General features: G+C 46.5%; 1 protein-coding gene across 1 annotated transcript in view; it reads left to right on the forward strand.

The window, feature by feature from the left end:
* The window catches only part of TAGLN2 (transgelin 2), a 30,261-nt gene extending 24,701 nt beyond the window's left edge, over window positions 1-5,560 (forward strand). Inside the window, exons 2-5 of the mRNA XM_066609077.1 lie at window positions 1,818-2,024; window positions 2,337-2,502; window positions 3,071-3,173; window positions 4,860-5,560. Of these exons, the coding sequence (XP_066465174.1) occupies window positions 1,842-2,024; window positions 2,337-2,502; window positions 3,071-3,173; window positions 4,860-5,001 (594 nt within the window). The 5' untranslated portion in view covers window positions 1,818-1,841 and the 3' untranslated portion in view covers window positions 5,002-5,560. The remainder of the gene's footprint in view (window positions 1-1,817; window positions 2,025-2,336; window positions 2,503-3,070; window positions 3,174-4,859) is intronic.
* Window positions 5,561-18,651: the final 13,091 nt, after the last annotated feature.

Genomic DNA, 18,651 nt, shown 5'->3' on the forward strand with positions numbered 1-18,651 from the left:
CAGCCCGAGCAATCGAGGGCCATAAAGAGAGGGAGACATCAATTCAAGGGCTACATAATGACTTATGTAATGATTGGAGCCCAACAGCACCCCCCACATACAGCCGCTCACCGTTGTGGCTTCCGTGCAACACTAACAGGATATGGTGAGGGAATTTCCTGTGGGTTGTGACTTTCCGGACCTCTCAGAAGGTGAAGAGTTGAGTCGACTTTGGGTCATGTAAATTTTGTGAAGAGAAGTCTTTGGGAGTTGCAGGTCATGGTAAGGGGGAGTAAGATGATCAGGAAGTACTTCTAGGTTAGGACATGTGGCTTGTGCTCCTCAGCTACTCTTAGCTTAAGTTTTCAAGATGTCCAAACTTTTCAGTTGTCAAAATCGGTGGGTTTGGCCAACGTTAATCCGATGAATGAGCTTAAAAATGGGGGTCTTATTGATCAAAGGAGACGGCTACAGCAAAAATGTAGAATTCCTCTGGTGCTTGTGTATTAGAAAGATGTCCATGACTTTGATTTGGTGATGGGTAATTCTTGGCTCTTCCTGCTAATCACTCTGGCAATTCGAGTTGATCATGGGGGTTTCCAAGAGTATGACCCCTTCCGAAAACCAAGTTTCATTTGGCAGGCCTCTACTTGCTGAACTCGAGTAAAGTCAACCATGAAGCCAAAACCTAAAAATTTACATCAGACACTAGATTTGTCAGAATCCACCAAAACTTTCAATTGCTGTTAACAAAATGGTGTGTGGACAATTTGTCTCCAGTATTTTTTCGTCTTTTTTTGTAAACCTGGTTATCGATGCCATATGCCAACAACTGTAAGCTGAATTAACGTTCAGCCGCCAGCTGTCTCCTCCAGCTCCTTTATACATGTTAAGGAACGGTTTGTCTTTAGGGAGATAAGCCACAGCTATACAGCTCTAGAGCCGTCTTATCTCCAGAGAAGAAAAAAGGATTAGATGTCAAAATTCAACTCCCCAATTCTTTTTTTTTTTTTTTCCTCCTGACTTCGTTGAGGGAATATTGAGTGCCCCTGCCCCCATTTTGAAGGCTGTCTGGCTGCACAATTATCAGCTAGTTCAGATAACTAAACCGGGTATGTGGGTCTTTTAGATATGTTTCACCTTCCCCATTCTAAACCTTTCTATTTCTCTTGTACGTTGACGTCTTAACATTAGATCTTCTCCCATTGTGCCATACTTGGGTAGTAACATAGTATGTAAGGCTGAAAAGACCCATAACCATCCGGTTCAGATTATTATCCTGCAATGTTGATCTAGAGGAGGGCAAAACAAAACCCCAATGAGGTAGAAGCCAATGTTCCTCATTTTAGGGAGAAAATTCCTTTCAGACTCCAAGATGGTAATTTGAATAATCCCTGGATCACTGACCCTTCTGAAACAACCAGTGACAATTGCACTCATAGGTGTCCAAACCCTACACAGTCCCACTGCTCGTAAAGAACCCCCTTCCATGTTGTGTAGAAAGGTTCTGTCCTCTAGACGTAGAAGGCGCCCCATTGTTAGTCCTGGGTATAATTAGATGGGAGAGATCTCTGTACTGACCCATGATATATTTATACATAGTTAATAGGTCACCCCTCAGCTGTCTTAGTTTAGAAGAAGAAAAAATAAATAACCGTAATTTTGATAACCCCTCTGGGTATTGTAGTCCGCCCATTCCATTTATTAATTGCCCGCTTTTTGAACCCTCTCAAGCTCTGTCCTTCAATACCAGTGTCCAAAACCGTACACCAAATCCCATTTATGGTCTTGGGTTGTTCTTCACATTCTTCATCTATCATCTTGTTTCATTCTTGCAGAGACCCAAACCACCAACCACTAAAATGGCAAACAAAGGACCTTCATACGGACTGAGCAGGGAAGTCCAGATGAAGATTGATCAGAAGTATGACCCAGAGTTGGAGAACATCTTGGTGCAGTGGATAGTCAGTCAGTGCCCTTCTTCTTGTGGGCATCCAGAAGAAGCGGGGAAGGTTGGTTTCCAGAAGTGGCTGAAGGATGGCACGGTGAGTACAATGGATTTCGCCGTTGCGTCAGTCTTTTTTTTCATATTTTTGTTGACCTTGTCTAGAGACCCGCTCTCCCGAACTACTGCTGGGTTCTTGGCTTTGATGTTGAAGTTAAAAGTGGAGACCAAGTTTGCCCCAAATGTCATTGACCAGATCTGGCATTTACAATACTATTTCTAAAGAGTGGAATACCACTCAAATCTGAAAAATCAAAGCCTAGTGGATAACTGGTCATGCCACCAATATTGCAGTCTACTACATGTCTTCAACCAAACATGTACTTAATTTTTTTTTCCCCTCTTACTTTAGGTGCTCTCCCACCTGATCAACTCCCTTGCCCCCAATTCTGTGGCCAAAATACAGTCGTCCCCAATGGCCTTCAAACAGATGGAGCAGGTTTCTCAGTTTCTGAAGGCCTGTGAGAAATACGGCATTGCAGCTACCGACTTGTTCCAGACTGTTGACTTGTGGGAAGGTATGGAAGCCATTGTGCTGAGATCAACTAGGATCATTCTCTTATTTACCTGCTGGCTTACATCAGCGTCTCCAACATGATCTTCAGCTTAAGCTACTTATTGATGTGCATCTTTTGTGCCACTGGACCTCTTATTCTTCATATTGCACGTCTTGCATTTTGAGTTTCATTGCTAAAAATTTCTTATAGGACTTTGACCACTAAAGAGTTTATCCCCTACACATGAGAGAAGATAAATGTCTGCTGGGATCCCAGCAATACTTGAGAACTGCCTAGCCAAACATGTGAGCACGCTCCACTGACTCTGTTCACTGCTTCGGGGTGGAGGAGATCAAGGCACTCGGCTTTCTCCATCCCATAGAAGTAAATGGAGCGGCAGTCAAACATGCACATCGCTGCACCGTTTACACGGGTCATTTGTGATGCACAGTTCTCATGATCAGTGGGGGGTCTTGGTGGGCAGACCCCCCCCCCCCCCCCCATCAATCAGCACTTATTTCCTATCCTGTACAAAAAAGGGTTGATATAACCTTCTTCCCTCTTCAAACGTTTTTCTTTCTTCCCACAGGAAAGGACATGGCCAGTGTCCAACGGACTCTGATGAACTTGGGTGGTTTGGCGGTTACAAAGAGCGATGGCAATTTCCGTGGCGATCCCAACTGGTTCCCTAAGTGAGTGTTAAAAATTCACACCGGTGTCATTTGGATTAAAGTGCTGACCATCAATGGGGAGTTTAAGAACTCGTTAAGTGCAGTCTCAGACCCCCCCCCCATACCTTGTCTGTTTCTACAAGGCAAAGCGATGTCTCTAGCTCAAGACAAAATGATCTTTTCTGGGACTACAGGGTTTCCTAAGAACCAGGCGCTGCTGAGGGGTTCATTCATCATATATGTAATGTAGCTTTGCAACATGCAAATATGAGTGAGGCCTCCAGGCACTCTTTTACCACGATAAAGGCAGTGTTTTCAGTGCCATGCTAATCGCGGTAGAACGCTCCCATTGTTTTCAATGGAGCCTCTCAGACAGCCGCTCGATCGCAGCACTTTCCAGGGCCGCATTTTTCGAGTGGAGTCTGTTCTGTTTTTGACGTTTAGCGCACCTCATCCATGATTAGGCATGCTGAACTCCGTTGTCGGCTGCTGGAAGCTGCGGCTAAAAGTAAAATTGCGGCGCTTTGGCCGACGCCTGTGTGAGGGAGGCCTAACTTTGAAATTTTGCCGCTTTACCGATATTTCACGGTCTAAAAAAAGTATACTTTTCCTTAACCGCTTATGACATGCCCTATTTTGGATTAAAATATTCTTCTCCATTTCTCAAAAGCCACAACCTTTTTTTTTCTTCCATTGATATTGCTAAACAAACAAGTCCTCCTACGGCTGGATGTAGATTTTTTTTTTTGCTACAATTTTTGGGGTACATATGACTTTTTAAATCACTTTTGCGTTTTTTTTCTTTTGTAAGAGGTTAACAGTGGAAGGCCGGCTGTCAGTCCCAGCTGGCTCCTACTGCAGATGACAGGAGTTCAGTTTCTGAGCCCATCCGTTTGCAGGAACCTCTTCCCACGCAGGGTGAAAATATATGCCCTGGGACGGGAAAGGGTTAAAAAGGTTGTCAAGCGATTCCAAATAATGGCCATTGTGTGCGCAGCTTGTGGAAACCTGTCCTAGGATGAAGTTTTAGACTGGGGAAAGAGACTGAGGCTACAGCATAACGCCACACTGTTTGTTCTTGTTGGGGCCCCTTCAGTCTGCAGATGTATTCACACGCCCTAAGAAAAGGTCTCCACGGTCTGCAAAAATGGTGGCTTTTTTTTTTTAAATTCATGAAAAACCCCTTTAAGATAAACCTCTCGTTGCGTAGGGTGTCCAACTATCTCTGCTACATTGTTGGAGGCATCTGTGGCACCACAATGCTGACAGAATCCAAATGGCAGCCAAAAGACTACTACATGCGGCGTTGGAGCTTGACATGAAGTTACTTAAGATTAACATAGCGTTAAACAACCTTGTAAATACTTATCTGTTCCAAAATGTTGGACATACACAGAGCAATTTGTTACAGTAGACAAGCGCAGATCAACCAGGTCTATACATGCTCTACTGGGGGATGAATGATCGACCATTGTTAGCAGGGGAGCTGTGCTACTGACAACTTTGTGTGTCTCGGAAGATGCGATCACCCAATGAACGAGTGTTTGCTCCTCCTTTGTGTGATGGGCAGTGCTTCCCTTGACCCGATTGGACAAATTTAACTTTCCTAGGAACGTTCTTGCCCAATCCTGTGTGTAAAAGACCCTTAATTCTTTGAAGAGTATGGCTAACTTTCTTCTGCATCTAAAACTCTTCATGTTTCTTCAGGAAATCCTTGGAAAACAGACGTGACTTTTCCCAAGACAAATTAAAAGAAGGGCAGAGCGTCATCGGTCTACAGATGGGCACCAACAAAGGAGCTTCTCAGTCTGGAATGACCGGCTATGGCATGCCAAGGCAAATCCTCTGACCGATGAAATTCCCAAGAAACGCCCAAGCAGATCCACTCATCTCCTCGGTCTTCTTTCTCTTCTCTCTCCACTGGGAAATATTACCCTCCCTTTATTCTTTTGGCATCAAACAAGCCTGTAGACTCCGAACGTGGTCCCATATATTCCCCTCCCTGGTCTCGCAGCATATTTAGGGAAACTTGAAGTTTTTAACTTTTTTGATTTGCCTAGGGATTAAATGGTTTTAATGTCTTCTTCTTCGGGGGTGCACCGCGATGCCTTAACATTCCACACCTGCCTGCTATGTTCTTATTTGTATATTCGTGACCAAAGTGGATTGTTCTAATCTTTGCTTCTCTTAATCCTGTGGGTGGTAAGCTCTCCCGTAGAACCACCTCCATCGGGCCTCATGGTGATCGAACCAACAGAGCGAAAGGGAATGCAACTTAGAAGTTGTTCTTTGTAGTCTATTCCTTGTGACTGAGGTGGGACCTGAGAACGCCTTGGCTCTGCTATCTGCAGCCAATACTGTTATATATATATTTCTGATCCAAATAAAGACCAATCTATGTTTATAAATGTGAGTTGTCTTGGTGGGTATCTGTAGAAGACTGTTGCTTTCATAATGAAAGGGACCTGCTATGCACTCGGGCTCTTTTTGACTTTCCAACCCCGACCAGTGGCCCCCTCCATCCACTTACTATAGGCAGATCTCTCCTGTCAACATCAGTAGCACTCAGTCTGGTAGTCTTTTACCCCAGAGAGGTAGTGCCCTTCTGAGAGAAGCCTCACTTGGCCTCAAGCTACAACATTGACAACCGTATCGCAGGGAGATGAGTGTCTCATAGTCCTGTCCCGAGCACAGTGCTAAAATTCCGCCATTAAAAGTAGGGTTGCTCCTTGGGATTGACTGACCACCCTGGGTCTGGTCTAGAGTCAGCCCCTTCCCTATTACTTAAGGCCCATTTAGACACTACTATTCTCGCTCAAAATTTGCTTAAAGCTGTCTCTTGAGCGAGACTCGTTGGGTCTACCTCCACAGACGACATGCAGTTTTCATTAACTTTTCGCTCATCGTGGTCTTTCAGCAAACTGAAAGACCACGGATGAGTCTTATCAGGACCGCGCACTGCGTTTTCAGCAGGATACCGCTGATACTATTTCAGCTGGTACCCTGCTCGGAGAACACAGCAGGAGTATACAGAAGACAGCGCTCCAGCTGTGTTCTGCATACCCCACTCGGAGCGCTCAGCTGTATAGCAGCTGAGTGCTCTGAGAAAACAGCAGTATGCAGAAGATTGTGGTCCCGCATGTCTTCTGCATACAGCGTGAGCCTTCATTTACACACTAATGCAAAGTGAACGCTCAAGTGTCACTCAAACTGCTGTTTGAGCAATCCTCTTGCCATGTAAATGCACATAAAGGTTATCGCTCAAAAGATGTCTTTTGGGCGACTTTTGAGCGATACTCTTTGTCTAAATGGGCCTTTACACCTCCACTGTACACAAAGGGCCATAACTTCCTTAGCGCCTGCTATCAACCCTACGAGCCTCTTCCACAAGTAACTTGGGTTGCTTGCCTTGGGGGAAGGGGAAATCGGGATACTGTCCCATCTGACTCCGCCTCTTCATCCCTACTATGCTGTCCCTCATTGCTCTTCTTCTAGGTCATCTGCAACATGAATGCAGTTCTAAGGTAAAATACATCTCTTCTCCTGAGTTACATCCTGTATGTACAAAATGAGAAGCAGAATAGTGAGTGCAGCTCTGGAGTATAAATACAGGATGTCACTACAGTTAAAGGTGCCTTTTTATACAGCCTGATAGTAGTTCGAATAAACTGGTCAAATGAGCTACTATGAGTGACCGTTGGCCCATGTACACATCCCTTTTTATTGGAGTGCAGAACATAATTGCAAAAAACAGCTCTCCTATTGGGAAAGTCTATAGACTGCGCAGAGAAGAGTACGGACTAAGGTAAGTCTGCTGCATCGTACAGTGAAATCTGAAGTCCTGTGTAGGAAGTGGAGCCGCCTACGTAGTACACAGTAACACGTGGCGCCTCTACAAGGGCGATCTCCAGGCCAAGAAACATCCTTTTGGATATTTACTGCTATTTCACCATAGAAACAATTAAAAGGATTGCTGGGGCTCAGATGAACTGCGTCTGCTGCGGAGGGTTCGGGCCCCAGAGACTGCTGCGGGGACAGATGTTAGCAGCTGGGGAATAACGTGGCGCAGCTGGAGACTTGGGCAGGAGCCGCATCCATGTTAACTACTGGTCTGCCAGCTGGAAGCAACTCGCTTATACACCATGGGTTGATCATTTATTTTCTCCCATTCCACTTTTTGTCATTTGCACCTGTAAATAGCAATTTTTGGACAGCAGGTAATATAACTCCTCCTGCTCCCCCATCCCACCTTGTCTCTAGACTAGAGGACTGCCTTAAAGGTGTCGTCCCCCAAAACGGTCATTCACTATCCACAGGATCCGCAGTAACTGATTGGTGGGGTTTTGAGCCTTTGGAAACCTCAACAGCCCTCCTAAAAAATGGGGGTCTGGAAGTCGCCCACATAAATGGAGGGATGGTTGAGCATGCACACCACCGTTCTAGTCATTTCAGTGGGATTGCTGGAGTTCAAGCACTTGTCTATCCCCAGCAGTGCCATCGCCATGAATAAAGCAGCAGTTCACTTCTAGGGATGAGCGAGTATACTCGCTAAGGCACTACTCGCTCGAGTAATGTGCCTTAGCCGAGTATCTCCCTGCTCGTCCCTAAAGATTCGGGGGCTGCCGCAGCTGACAGGTGAGTCAGGGACGAGCCGGGAGATACTCGGCTAAGGCACATTACTCGAGCGTGTAGTGCCTTAGCGAGTATACTCGCTCATCCCTATTCACTTCCTATCCCAATGGTGACGGTCTCGTCTTCCTGGTAGAGAAGTGCTGGAGATGTTTTTGAGGTAAAGTGATTGAATATAAGGAATAATTGGGAGTCACGTAAGACCCCCGAGACAGCAGGCATCCTGCAGAGGAGTTATGGTAATGACCAACTATAAAAAGAACCTTCCATGTACTGGACGCAAGTCTACTAGGCCTCTAATCTCCCCACAGAACTATACACAGCACCATAGAGGACAGCCACTAATAGTCTGATGACCCCATGCTGTCATCAGACTGTCCCCACGGATGTCACCTCAGTGTTATATGCAGCTTATCAGGACCGGTCCGTTATTGCATGGAGACATCTCATGTGCAGCAGGTCCAGCTGTAGCGAATGTTCAAGGTTTTAGCTCCCCCTGCAGGAGAAAGAGGGTCAAACTTTTATGTATGCATTTTACAATGAGACTGGTCAATACTACTAGGATTGCTGTTTACACTATTTTTTTGGGGTAACTTTGTGGTGCTAATTTTGAACATGGCATAGAATTTGCTAGATTAGCCCTAATTTTTTGAGATAATGGATGCCCAATTGAAAAATGAAACACAAAACTTGGTCACAAACCACATGACTTATCTCAAATCATACAAAAGTGAACATGAGTAATGGTGGTTCCCCAAACTTTTTCAGCCATGGAGCCCTTTTTGAAGTAAAAGTTTCTGGTGAAGCCCCATGGAGGGTGTGGTCATGTGCATGGTTCATCACTACATATAATTTTTACCTTCGTTCTGAAAAAGAGGGCAGTTAAAAAAAAAACAAAAAAAAAAAACAAAAACGGTAATTGGCTATTGATTATACATTATATTTAAATTAACATACTGCAGAATTAAATCCTGCACCGCATGTCAATATCCACAGAGGTTTGGTGCAGATTTTTTTTCCAGTGTGTGGATGAAATGTTAAAACTCATCTACTTTGCTGTAACAGTGACCCCTTATCTTGGTAGCTCCATTAATAATAGTCCCCCAACCCATATACTTACCATCTCCTTGTAGTCAGCGCTGATCCCTGGTGCACACTGACAGCAGGGTGTGCGCCCAGAACGCTTTCTCCCTGAGCCCTTTCCTGTGGAACTAAGGCGAGGGCTCAGGGGAGGAGGATCCCGTGTGCACACTGTCGTCAGATTGTGTACCGGGATCAGTGGCACAGCGTGATTACCGTCCGGGGAGCTGCAGCACCCAGTAATTGCTATAGTGTAGAGCAGCCGTCAGCTGCTCACCACGGAGCTCCTGACTGTCGCTCGTGGAGCACAGTTAGCGAACCGCTGGAATAGAGCAATGACTAAGCCAATCCAGAGATTGAATCACAGGAAAAGGACACATCAATTCAAAAACTGCTGCCAGCGCCATACTTACTGATTCAGAGTACAAGGGCAGGTGTCAAACTACAGCCCTCAGCATGCAGCCAGCCACAGTACTATATGGAGGAGCATTACACAGGTATGGGAACCAGAAATCTTTGGAGGAGGTGAGCCCTGCATAGTAGGAAATCAGCGGCGGATACATGGCTGATTTGCAGTTAAAATCCTGTACTTCTGGTCACCTTAGTATATTCCAATTGAATATTTCAATCCATCAGTGTCTTTTTAACATCTGCCAGGTTGGCATACATCAGTATACTTTTTTTTTTGTTTGCTATACAAGAAAAAATGGGCAAGAAAAATTTAAGGACATAGAGAATGGGAGGAATTAAACTAAGCAGCAGCACATGTGAAAAAGACTTTGGTATACTAATACATCACAGACTGAACATGAGTCACCAGTGTGGTGCAGTAGCAAAAAAGCAAACTCAATTTTGGGATATATTAAGAGAAGCATAGAGTCTAGATCATGGGCAGTAATTATCCCCCTCTACTCTTCCGTAGGCCAGCTTCACACAGGTGAGAAAATCACGTAAAATTTGTGCGTATCAAGACGCAGGAATATGAAGCCTATTCTTTTGAATGGGGTCATACACGTGAGCAATTACTTTCCCTGTAACGCATCATAGTTATGGCATTATGTGAGGTGGTTTTGCGATAAAAATGCCTCACATGCATGTGGAAATTGCATGTTGACGAGCACAATATCTTGTCATGTTTCATGGTCAGATATTGCGCTCGCCTGTGTGAAGTTAGCCTTAGTCAGACCTCCTCTGGAATACTGTGTCCAGTTCTGGGCACCCCAATTTAAAAAAGACATGGACAAACTATAGCAAGTTCAGAGAAGTTACCAAGATGGTGAGCGGTCTGCAAATCATGTCCTATGAGGAACAGTTAAAGGATCTGGGAATGTTTAGCTTGCAGAAGAGAAGGCTGGATTCACACTAGGCGGATTTGCCGTGGAAATTCCGTCTGGAATTTCGCTGCAGAGAGTCCGCCTGCGGCCGCTAATCCCTTGATTGGCCAGCCATGTGGACGAGATTTCTCAGAAATCTCGTCCATAAGGGGTGGCGAATCCATTGCGGCAAAGCAGGCGTTGCAGCGCAGATTCGCCGGCCGCAGTGTGTCCATTTTTTTTTTCTGCTGCGGCTGCACTCTCCTCTATGGGAGCGCCATCTGCAATGGAAAAGTGCTGTGGGCTTTGAAGCAGCGCTTTCCCCGCAAAAATCTCGCGGTTTTTCGCTGCGGCGCCCACCAGCGAGATTTCCGCCCGGACTATGCCTTAAGGTGCAGAATTGCTGCAGAAAGCCTGCAGCGGATACCCTTGTGTGAAGATCCCCTTAGGGTAAGTTTACACGTAACAGCAATGCTCACCGCATGCTGTATCTTGATCTGCTCGCAGAAGAAGAGGAAAAAAAAAATAAAACGCAGCATGCCCCATACAGATGGCTTCCATTGAAGGCAATGGAAGCCAGCCGACCCGCGGCTCTTCTGCAATTGACATTGCAGAAAAGTCGCTGGACTCAAGTCATTGCCTAACGACGGCGCAGGAAAAATAAACATTTGAAAAGAAAAATCTGTACTGCGCATGACCGACGGTGGCTTGCTGCGACCATTCACAGTACAAAAAAAAAAAAAGGACAGGTACGTGTGGTCGCTGGCTGGGGTCTGCCGTGTGCAGGCGGCCTTAAAGAAATCAAACTACAATTTTGTAGCAATTTCACAAAGAAAAAAAACATGTTATTTTGACCTGCTATTGCAATTATATTAAAAAAAATAAAAATAATTAAAACCACTTCATTGCACCCCTACCATCTAAATAAAGTTGCCCATTTTGAATAGAACTTTATCCAACTCCCTGACTGTTCATTCAGACAGGCGAGCACGAGAAACTCGGACTAATATTGCGCTTATAAAGTTACGTTTTTGTATCGGATCACATCTATGCACCAACGTGAAAATCAGACCCCATAGGAAATAATGAGCGATTCCTTTCAAGAAAACACCCAAAAACGAATCACTGCTAGAGATAAAAAAAACACTCATGTGAATAAGCACATTGAAATCAAGGTGTAAGACCGGCTTCGCCACGGGTAGAAAAAAAATGTATGCGTTTCGAAACACATGAAAATGAACCTTATTCTTTTGAGTGGGGTCATACATACGAATGATGTTTTTCCGCATCAGGATGCAATGTGGGAAAAAATTGTGGCAGGTTTTATCTTAGGGTGTGCTCTCATATCGCATCTCCCATTGTTCTCAATGGGGCCGGCGGCAGAATTGCACCGCTAGCGAGGTGCATGCAAGTGTGAAGCGAAGTCTTCCATCAAAAATAATATAAGAAACTCTGTAATCTTCCGCCATGGTGGAGAATCTTTACTTCCCCAAAATTATGTTGGTTTTGACATAAAAACTCCTCACATCCACTGAGCACGATATCTGACCGTGATTCACAGAAGCTGCGTCTGCATCATCCGCAATGGGGACCTGCTGTAATTGGGGACCTCCTCCGCACCGCCAGGGGACCTCCTCCGCACCACAAGAAGAAAAAAAAGGACCAACGCCGCACCAAAATACCTCCTCTGCACCGCCAGTAGACCCCTTTCAGTCTGCCAGCAGACCACCTCTGCTGCTCTAAATAAAAAAAGGACCTTCTCTGCTACACCAGCAAATCTCCGCTCCTGCAAAAGCAAAAAAAAAAAAACGGACCTCCTCCCTCCGCCAGTACATCTCCTCTGCTCCTGCAAGAAAAAAAAAAAAAGGATCCCCTCTGCTCCGCCAGCAGACCTCCTCCCTCTGCTCCTGCAAGAGAGAAAAAAAAAAAAAAGATCCCCTCCGCTCTGCCAGTGGACCACCGTTGCTGCTCCAAATGAAAAAAAGGCCCCCATTCCTCCGCCCCGCCATCAGACCTCCTGCTTCCGCCCTGCCAGCAGACCCCCTACTCTGCCCCGCCAGCAGACCACTTCCTTCCGCTCTGCCAGCGGACTACTTTCGCTCCTGCAAAAGAAAAAAAAAGGACCTGCTCCACTCCAATAAATATATGCCTACTGGTGGAGTGGAGCAGGTCCTTTTTTTTTTCTTTTGCAGGAGCGGAGGGAGGAGGTCTGAGGGTGAAGCAGAGGAGATCTACTGGCGGAGTGGAGCAGGTCCTTTTTTTTTTTTCTCTTTTGCAGGAGCAGGGGGAGGAGGTCTGCTGGCAGAGCAGAGGAGATCTACTGGCGGAGTGGAGCGCATATATTTATTTTCAGCCTCACTTCAGCACTATTCACCAATCAGGTTGCTGGAATTCTGAAACAGACAACCCAAACAACCAACCAGGTTGCTGGAATTGCGAATCAGAACTAATCAGGTTGCTGGATTTGCTGAATAGTGCTGAAAAAAAATATATGCCGCCAGCAGACCTCCTCCGCTCCGCCAGCAGACCTCGTCCCTCTGCTCCTGCAAAAGAAAGAAAAAAAAAAAGGATCCCCTCTGCTCTGCCAGTAGACCACCTCTGCTGCTCCAAATTAAAAAAGGATCTCCTCCGCGCCGCCAACAGACCTCCTCGGCTCCGCAAGAAGAAAAAAGGACCAACGCTGCACCAAAATACCTCCTCTGCACCGCCAGTAGACCTCCTTCGCTCTGCCACCTCTGCTGCTCCAAATGAAAAAAAGGACCTCCTCTACTCCGCCAGCAGACCCCCTCCCTTCCTGCAAAAGAAAAAAAAGGACCTCCTCCGCTCCGCCAGCAGACCCCCTCCCTTCCTGCAAAAGAAAAAAAAAGGACCTCCTCCGCTCCGCCAGCAGACCTCCTCCGCTCCGTAAGAAAAAAAAGGACCAAAGCTGCACCAAAATACCTTCTTTGCACCACCAGTAGACTTCCGCTCCGCAGGAAGAAAAAGGTCCAACGCTGTGCCAAAATACCTCCTCTGCACCGCCAATCCACCTCTGCTGCTCCAAATGAAAAAAAGGACCTCCTCCGCTATACCAGCAGATCTCCTCTGCTCCTGCAAAAGTAAAAAAAGGACCTTCTCCCTCCACCAGTAGATCTCCTCCGCTCCGCCAGCAGACCTCCTCCCTCTGCTCCTGCAAAAGGAAAAAAAAAGAAGGATCTCCTCACCTCTGCTGCTCCAAATGAAAAAAAGGACCTCCTCTGGCACGCCAGTATACCTCCTCCACATAGCCAGTAGACCTCCTCTGCTCCTGCAAAACAAAAAAAGGACCTCTTCCGCTCCGCCAGCAGACCTCCTAAGCTGCGCCAGTAGATCTCTTCCACTCCACCAGGGGACCTTCTCAGCTCCTATAAAAGAGAAAAAGGATCTCCCCAGCTCCGCCAAAAGAAAAAAAAAAGGATCTCTTCCAAAGCAAAAGAAATACCTTCGCTCCTCCAAAAAGGAAAAAAAGGACCACCGCACAGCCAGTGGACAACCTTCTCTGCTCCACCAGAAGACCTCCTCCGCTCAGCCAGAAGAAAAAGAAACCAAAACAGATTGTGGTTGAATGCTGGAAGTGAAGGCGCGACACTTTAAGCTAGTGAAAAGCTAAATGTCGAAGGTGCGATGGTGAAAGCACTTCTTTTTTATTTAGAAACAAAGCACCAGCATACTCAAGCACTCTTTTCCCTCCCCGTCTCCCTGCCACATAGAAGACTTCTGGCAAATCCAAAAATCTTTGGAATTGTGCCCCCCCAGGCATCCTGTCGTGTTTAATCCAGCTGAACTGACTAAGGGTCTCGACCCCGAAACGCGTGCTCACGTTCTCGTTTTTTATGTTGCTAAATAAAAAGAAGTCCTTTCACTATCGCTTCTTGGACCTTTAGCTTTCAACTTGCTTAGAGTGTTGCCTTCACCACCAGTATTTTACCACATTCTCTTTTGCTATACCCACACCCACCTTGGTGGAGTGTTATCTGGTTGGCAGCACCTCCATCATTTGAAACATTTTTTACTCCAGAACTCCTTCCCTGCTCTCACGGGGTCCTGCTCCACTCTCCTCTTTTATCTTTGTTACTCACAAAAAAAAAAAAGGGGGAAGACCCCCGTTTCACCAGTTTACCTCCTCTGCTCCGTCAAAAGAAAAAAAAAAGGACCTCCGCTCTGCCAGTAGGCATCCTCAGCTCCGTCAAAAAGGGAAAAAAAGAAAACACCACCGCCAAAAGAAAAAGGTATATCCGCGTTGCCAGGAGGCTCCACTCTGCCAGTAGACAAAGGCAGGCCCCACTCCGCCAAAAGAAAATTACTTTAAAAAAAAAAGAAAAGAATAAGAAAAAAAAACTCAATTCAAAAGAATGGGGTTCACATTTGTGCAAGATATGTTTGCCTTAACCCCTTGAGTGGCACGCCCTGAAATTTTCCGGGACGAGCTCCACTGCTCATAGCGACATAGCCCGGAAGATTTCCGGGCTATGTATCACTATGGGAGCTGCAGAGCACAATGCCACAAGCTGTGACAGTGTGCTCTGCCTGCACTGTCCCACAGAGAACAAAGCAGGGGCTTTGAAAAACCAGCAGAAGATATTGCCGATCTGCCAGCAATCTCCTGCTTCTAAGTCCCCTGCTTTGTTTATAGGTTGCCATAGAGACCATCGGCTTGTCAGAAGCAAGCCGATGGTCTCTGTGGCAGGGAGAGCTTGGTGCTTGGCTGTCAGAGGACAGCTAGGTACCAGCTCTTACAGCAGAGATCAGAGAAAACCTCCGATCTCTGCTGTGTTAACCCTTTACATGCGGCAGTCTATGTGACTGCAGCATGTAAAGGGCTGTCACTGCAGCATGTAAAGGGCTGTCACCATCGGACCCCCGGAATGTGATCAGGGGTCCTGATGGGTCCCTGTGGAAGTCCCCTAAAGGGACAAAAAAAAAAGAAAAAATTATTTAAAAAAATTATAAAAACACTTGTCTCCCTTTACTTGGTAAAAAATCAAAAATCAAATCACACATGTGGTATCCATGCGTCGTAATGAGCCAGAGAAGGAAGTTAATACATTATTGAACCCCTTAATGACATGGCCCCTTTTTTTCTTTTTTCCCCATTTCTTTTTTTCCTCCCCCCTGTTTAAAAAATCACAACTTGTCCCGCAAAAAACAAGCCCTCATATGGCCATGTCAATGGAAAAATGAAAAAGTTATGGCTCTTGAGACGCAACTGCAAAATTAAATGAAATTCAATGATTAGACCATTTTAAAAAACCTGCCCTGGTGGGCACGACAGAGTGGTAGGAAACCCGCCACTCAAGGGGTTAAAGGGTTCTGTCATTAGAAAAAAAAAAAAGATAAAAATTCCTTCCTTACCTATTCCTTCCCAGGCAGTCTTCTTACCACATCTCCCCACTCCTCAAATTCCCGGTCACGTCACCTCCAGCCAGCCAGATCCTCTTTTTCCTGTAACATAGCATATATTCTCAGAATTCTGCTTCCTGCAGGGCAGTCAACGACGAATCCTTGGCACCCCACTTTAGCCATTGCCACCACTGCGCATACGTGATGTCTCGCCACGACACATATACTATATGAAGCAAGAGCGGTGAGACAACGCACCTGCACTCTAAAGCAGGCAGCCGAGGATTCGGCATTCCCTGCTAGGCAGTGAATGCGCCATCAGTAGTGACATAGGGTTCACTGCCCTGCAAGAAGCAGAATGCCACGAACATATACTGTATCACAGGAAGAGGATCCGGATGGCTGGAGGTGACGTGACCTGGGGGACTGGAGGAGCCAGAAGATCTGTAAGAAGATTTGGTAAGAAGACTACCTGTGGAGGAATAGGCAAGTATAGATTTTTTTTTTCTTCTAGTGACAAAACCCCTTTAATAGCTGTCTACAAATATCTGAAGGGCTGTCACAGTGCAGAGGGATCATCCCTATTCTCATCTGCACAAGGAAAGTCTAGAAGCAATGGGATGAAACTGAAGGGGAAGAGACACAAATGAGATATTGGACAGCAAGGGGGATCAATGAGTGGAACAGGTAGCCATGGGAGGTGGAGAGTTCTGTCTGAGATGATTCTGTGAATTCTGCATTGAGCAGGGCATTGGACCCGATGACCCTTCCAACTCTATGTCTATGCCATACACACACACGTGTTGGGGGTTTACAGTTGGTGCGCACATCAGGTGACTTCCCCAATGTATGCGCTAAGAGAAAGCTCAACAGAACCTGACTAGCTCCATAAATGATGGTTATGCTGACATCCAGTGGCCAATGTGAAAACTGCAATCCTGATCAGAATTCTACAAATGATTTCCAGGCTGTCAGCTGCAACGAAATTAAACGTACCTTTTAACCCATTGAGGATACCGTCCAGTTTGAGATTTAGGGCTCCTTCACACCTGTATATACAACTTCAGACTGTGAAAAGCAGACAGATTTCACTGTGTGTATAAGTATGCACATTGTTTCCATCCATGTTCCAGCTCCACTGCGTTCTGTTCACATGCTGCGGTGGTGACCAAGTGACTGCAGCAGCCAATCACTGACCTCAGCCATGTATGGCTAGACACACAAGGCCAGTGATTGGCGGCCATAGTCACACGTGTATGGACACGTCACCCCTGTAACACGTGAACAAAACAGCACGGCGCAACAGAAATGTGGATCCATCTGAGCAGGAGATGCTTTTTTATGCTGCTCAGTATTACAAGTTTTGCGCTCTTTTGCCCGCTGGAGTCTCTCCTTTCTGCTTCTCTTACACACAATGGCGCTGGAACTGGTCGTCCATTGTTGTAGCCCATCCGTACTAAAGAAACGGCCGGCAAGTGGCACATTCACACATGTTAGTTGGAGCGCCGCTGTTGTATGCGGCTGCACCTTACTGTGCAGCGTCTGTTCATCAGGGCAATTCCCGACATCCTCCTCTGACCCCTTTTGGCGAGGAGTTGTTTCCGTCCACAGGATCCTCTACCTGAATGTTTTCCTTGATCACTCCACATGGTTGGCAGTGTAATCCTGGTCCTGCGGAGTCTAGCACTGATGGCAAGGCCTTGTTAGAAGTCGCTCTGATCGCTGGAAAACGCATACTAGTAGCTAATTGGCTTCCTAGAAAATCAGCCCCAGTGTGTTTGAGACTGAGAAATTAGATTGTAAACCCGACTTGGGCCGGGACTGATGAGATATCTGTGCACAGCTTGGAATAGATAAGCAGTATGAGCCGGGGGAGCCGAGCGGACTGATGAGCCGGGGAGCCGAGCGGACTGATACATACCCTATTTCCCCGAAAATAAGACGCGTCTTATATTAATTTTTGCTCCCAAATATGCGCTACGTCTTATTTTCAGGGGGTGTCTTATTTCGCCACGGCAAATCCGTCTGTGGCCGCTAATCCCCACATGGGACAGCAAATTTGTCACGGCAAAGCTGGGAGAAGCCGGCGTTGTGGTGCGGATTCATCGGCCACAGAAACGGAAAAGCGTGCAGCCAGGTCGCTTCAAAACAAGCGGCTGAGTGCCGTGGGTTTTGAAGCAGCGCTTTCCCGGCGGAAATCTCGCTGTTTATCGCTGTGGCCAAACTGCGAGATTTCCGCTGGAAATACGCTCTGTGAGAACCCAGCCTTAAGAATCACACACAGGGCCATAAAATAAGGGCTGTAAAGTAACGTACCTGTCTGCAGACAGAAGTTCCTGTACCACTTGTAAGCAGGGATGGTATTGCAGCTTCCGGCCACCAGGGGGAGCTCATCACAGCAGACATGTACAGCAGGAACAGAACGTACAGTATGGACTTTTCCAGCCAGCAAGGGGAGCTCACAACAGCACACTCGTACAGCACAGCAGGGACAGGATAACAGCAGACTGTCTACAGATCTACCTATACATCTGGAGGTAGGAGATAACGGGGATGGCAGCAGGGGACAGGCCTCTTGACTTTCCTGCACACTTCAGGGGGTGCCTTATTTTCAGGGAAACACGATAGATTTATGGGGAAACATTCCATAGAAGGCTGCCTGCACACGGGCGTATTTGCATTGCGGAGTCTGGAGTGGGTGTCCAGATTCCGCAGCAAGTACCTTCCATAGTGTTTCTTCCTGCCCACCAGCTGAAATAAAAAATAAAAAAAAGCGGCATGCTCTATTTTGAGGCGGATCACATGCAGACGACTTCCATTGAAAGTTCAATAGAACCTAATAGCTGTGGAATAACAAGTAACGCAGCAGAAACCCGTCCGTGGGCATTAGCCCTAAGTCAGACTGAGGTATACTGCCATGTGTAGAGTGACTTTAGTAGCAATAGTGACCCCCCCCCCCCTCCCTAAAGCAGCCCGGGCAGTAATAGTGACCCTCACCCCAGGAGTATTAGTGCCCCCTTCCCACAGCAGCCCCAGCATTAATAGTGCCCTCCCCACCCCCACAGTAGCAATAGTGACCCCCCCCCCTCCCTAAAGCAGCCCGGGCAGTAATAGTGACC

Source organism: Eleutherodactylus coqui, chromosome 6 (assembly GCF_035609145.1).
Source record: "Eleutherodactylus coqui strain aEleCoq1 chromosome 6, aEleCoq1.hap1, whole genome shotgun sequence".
In the NCBI taxonomy this organism is placed as follows: domain Eukaryota; kingdom Metazoa; phylum Chordata; class Amphibia; order Anura; family Eleutherodactylidae; genus Eleutherodactylus; species Eleutherodactylus coqui.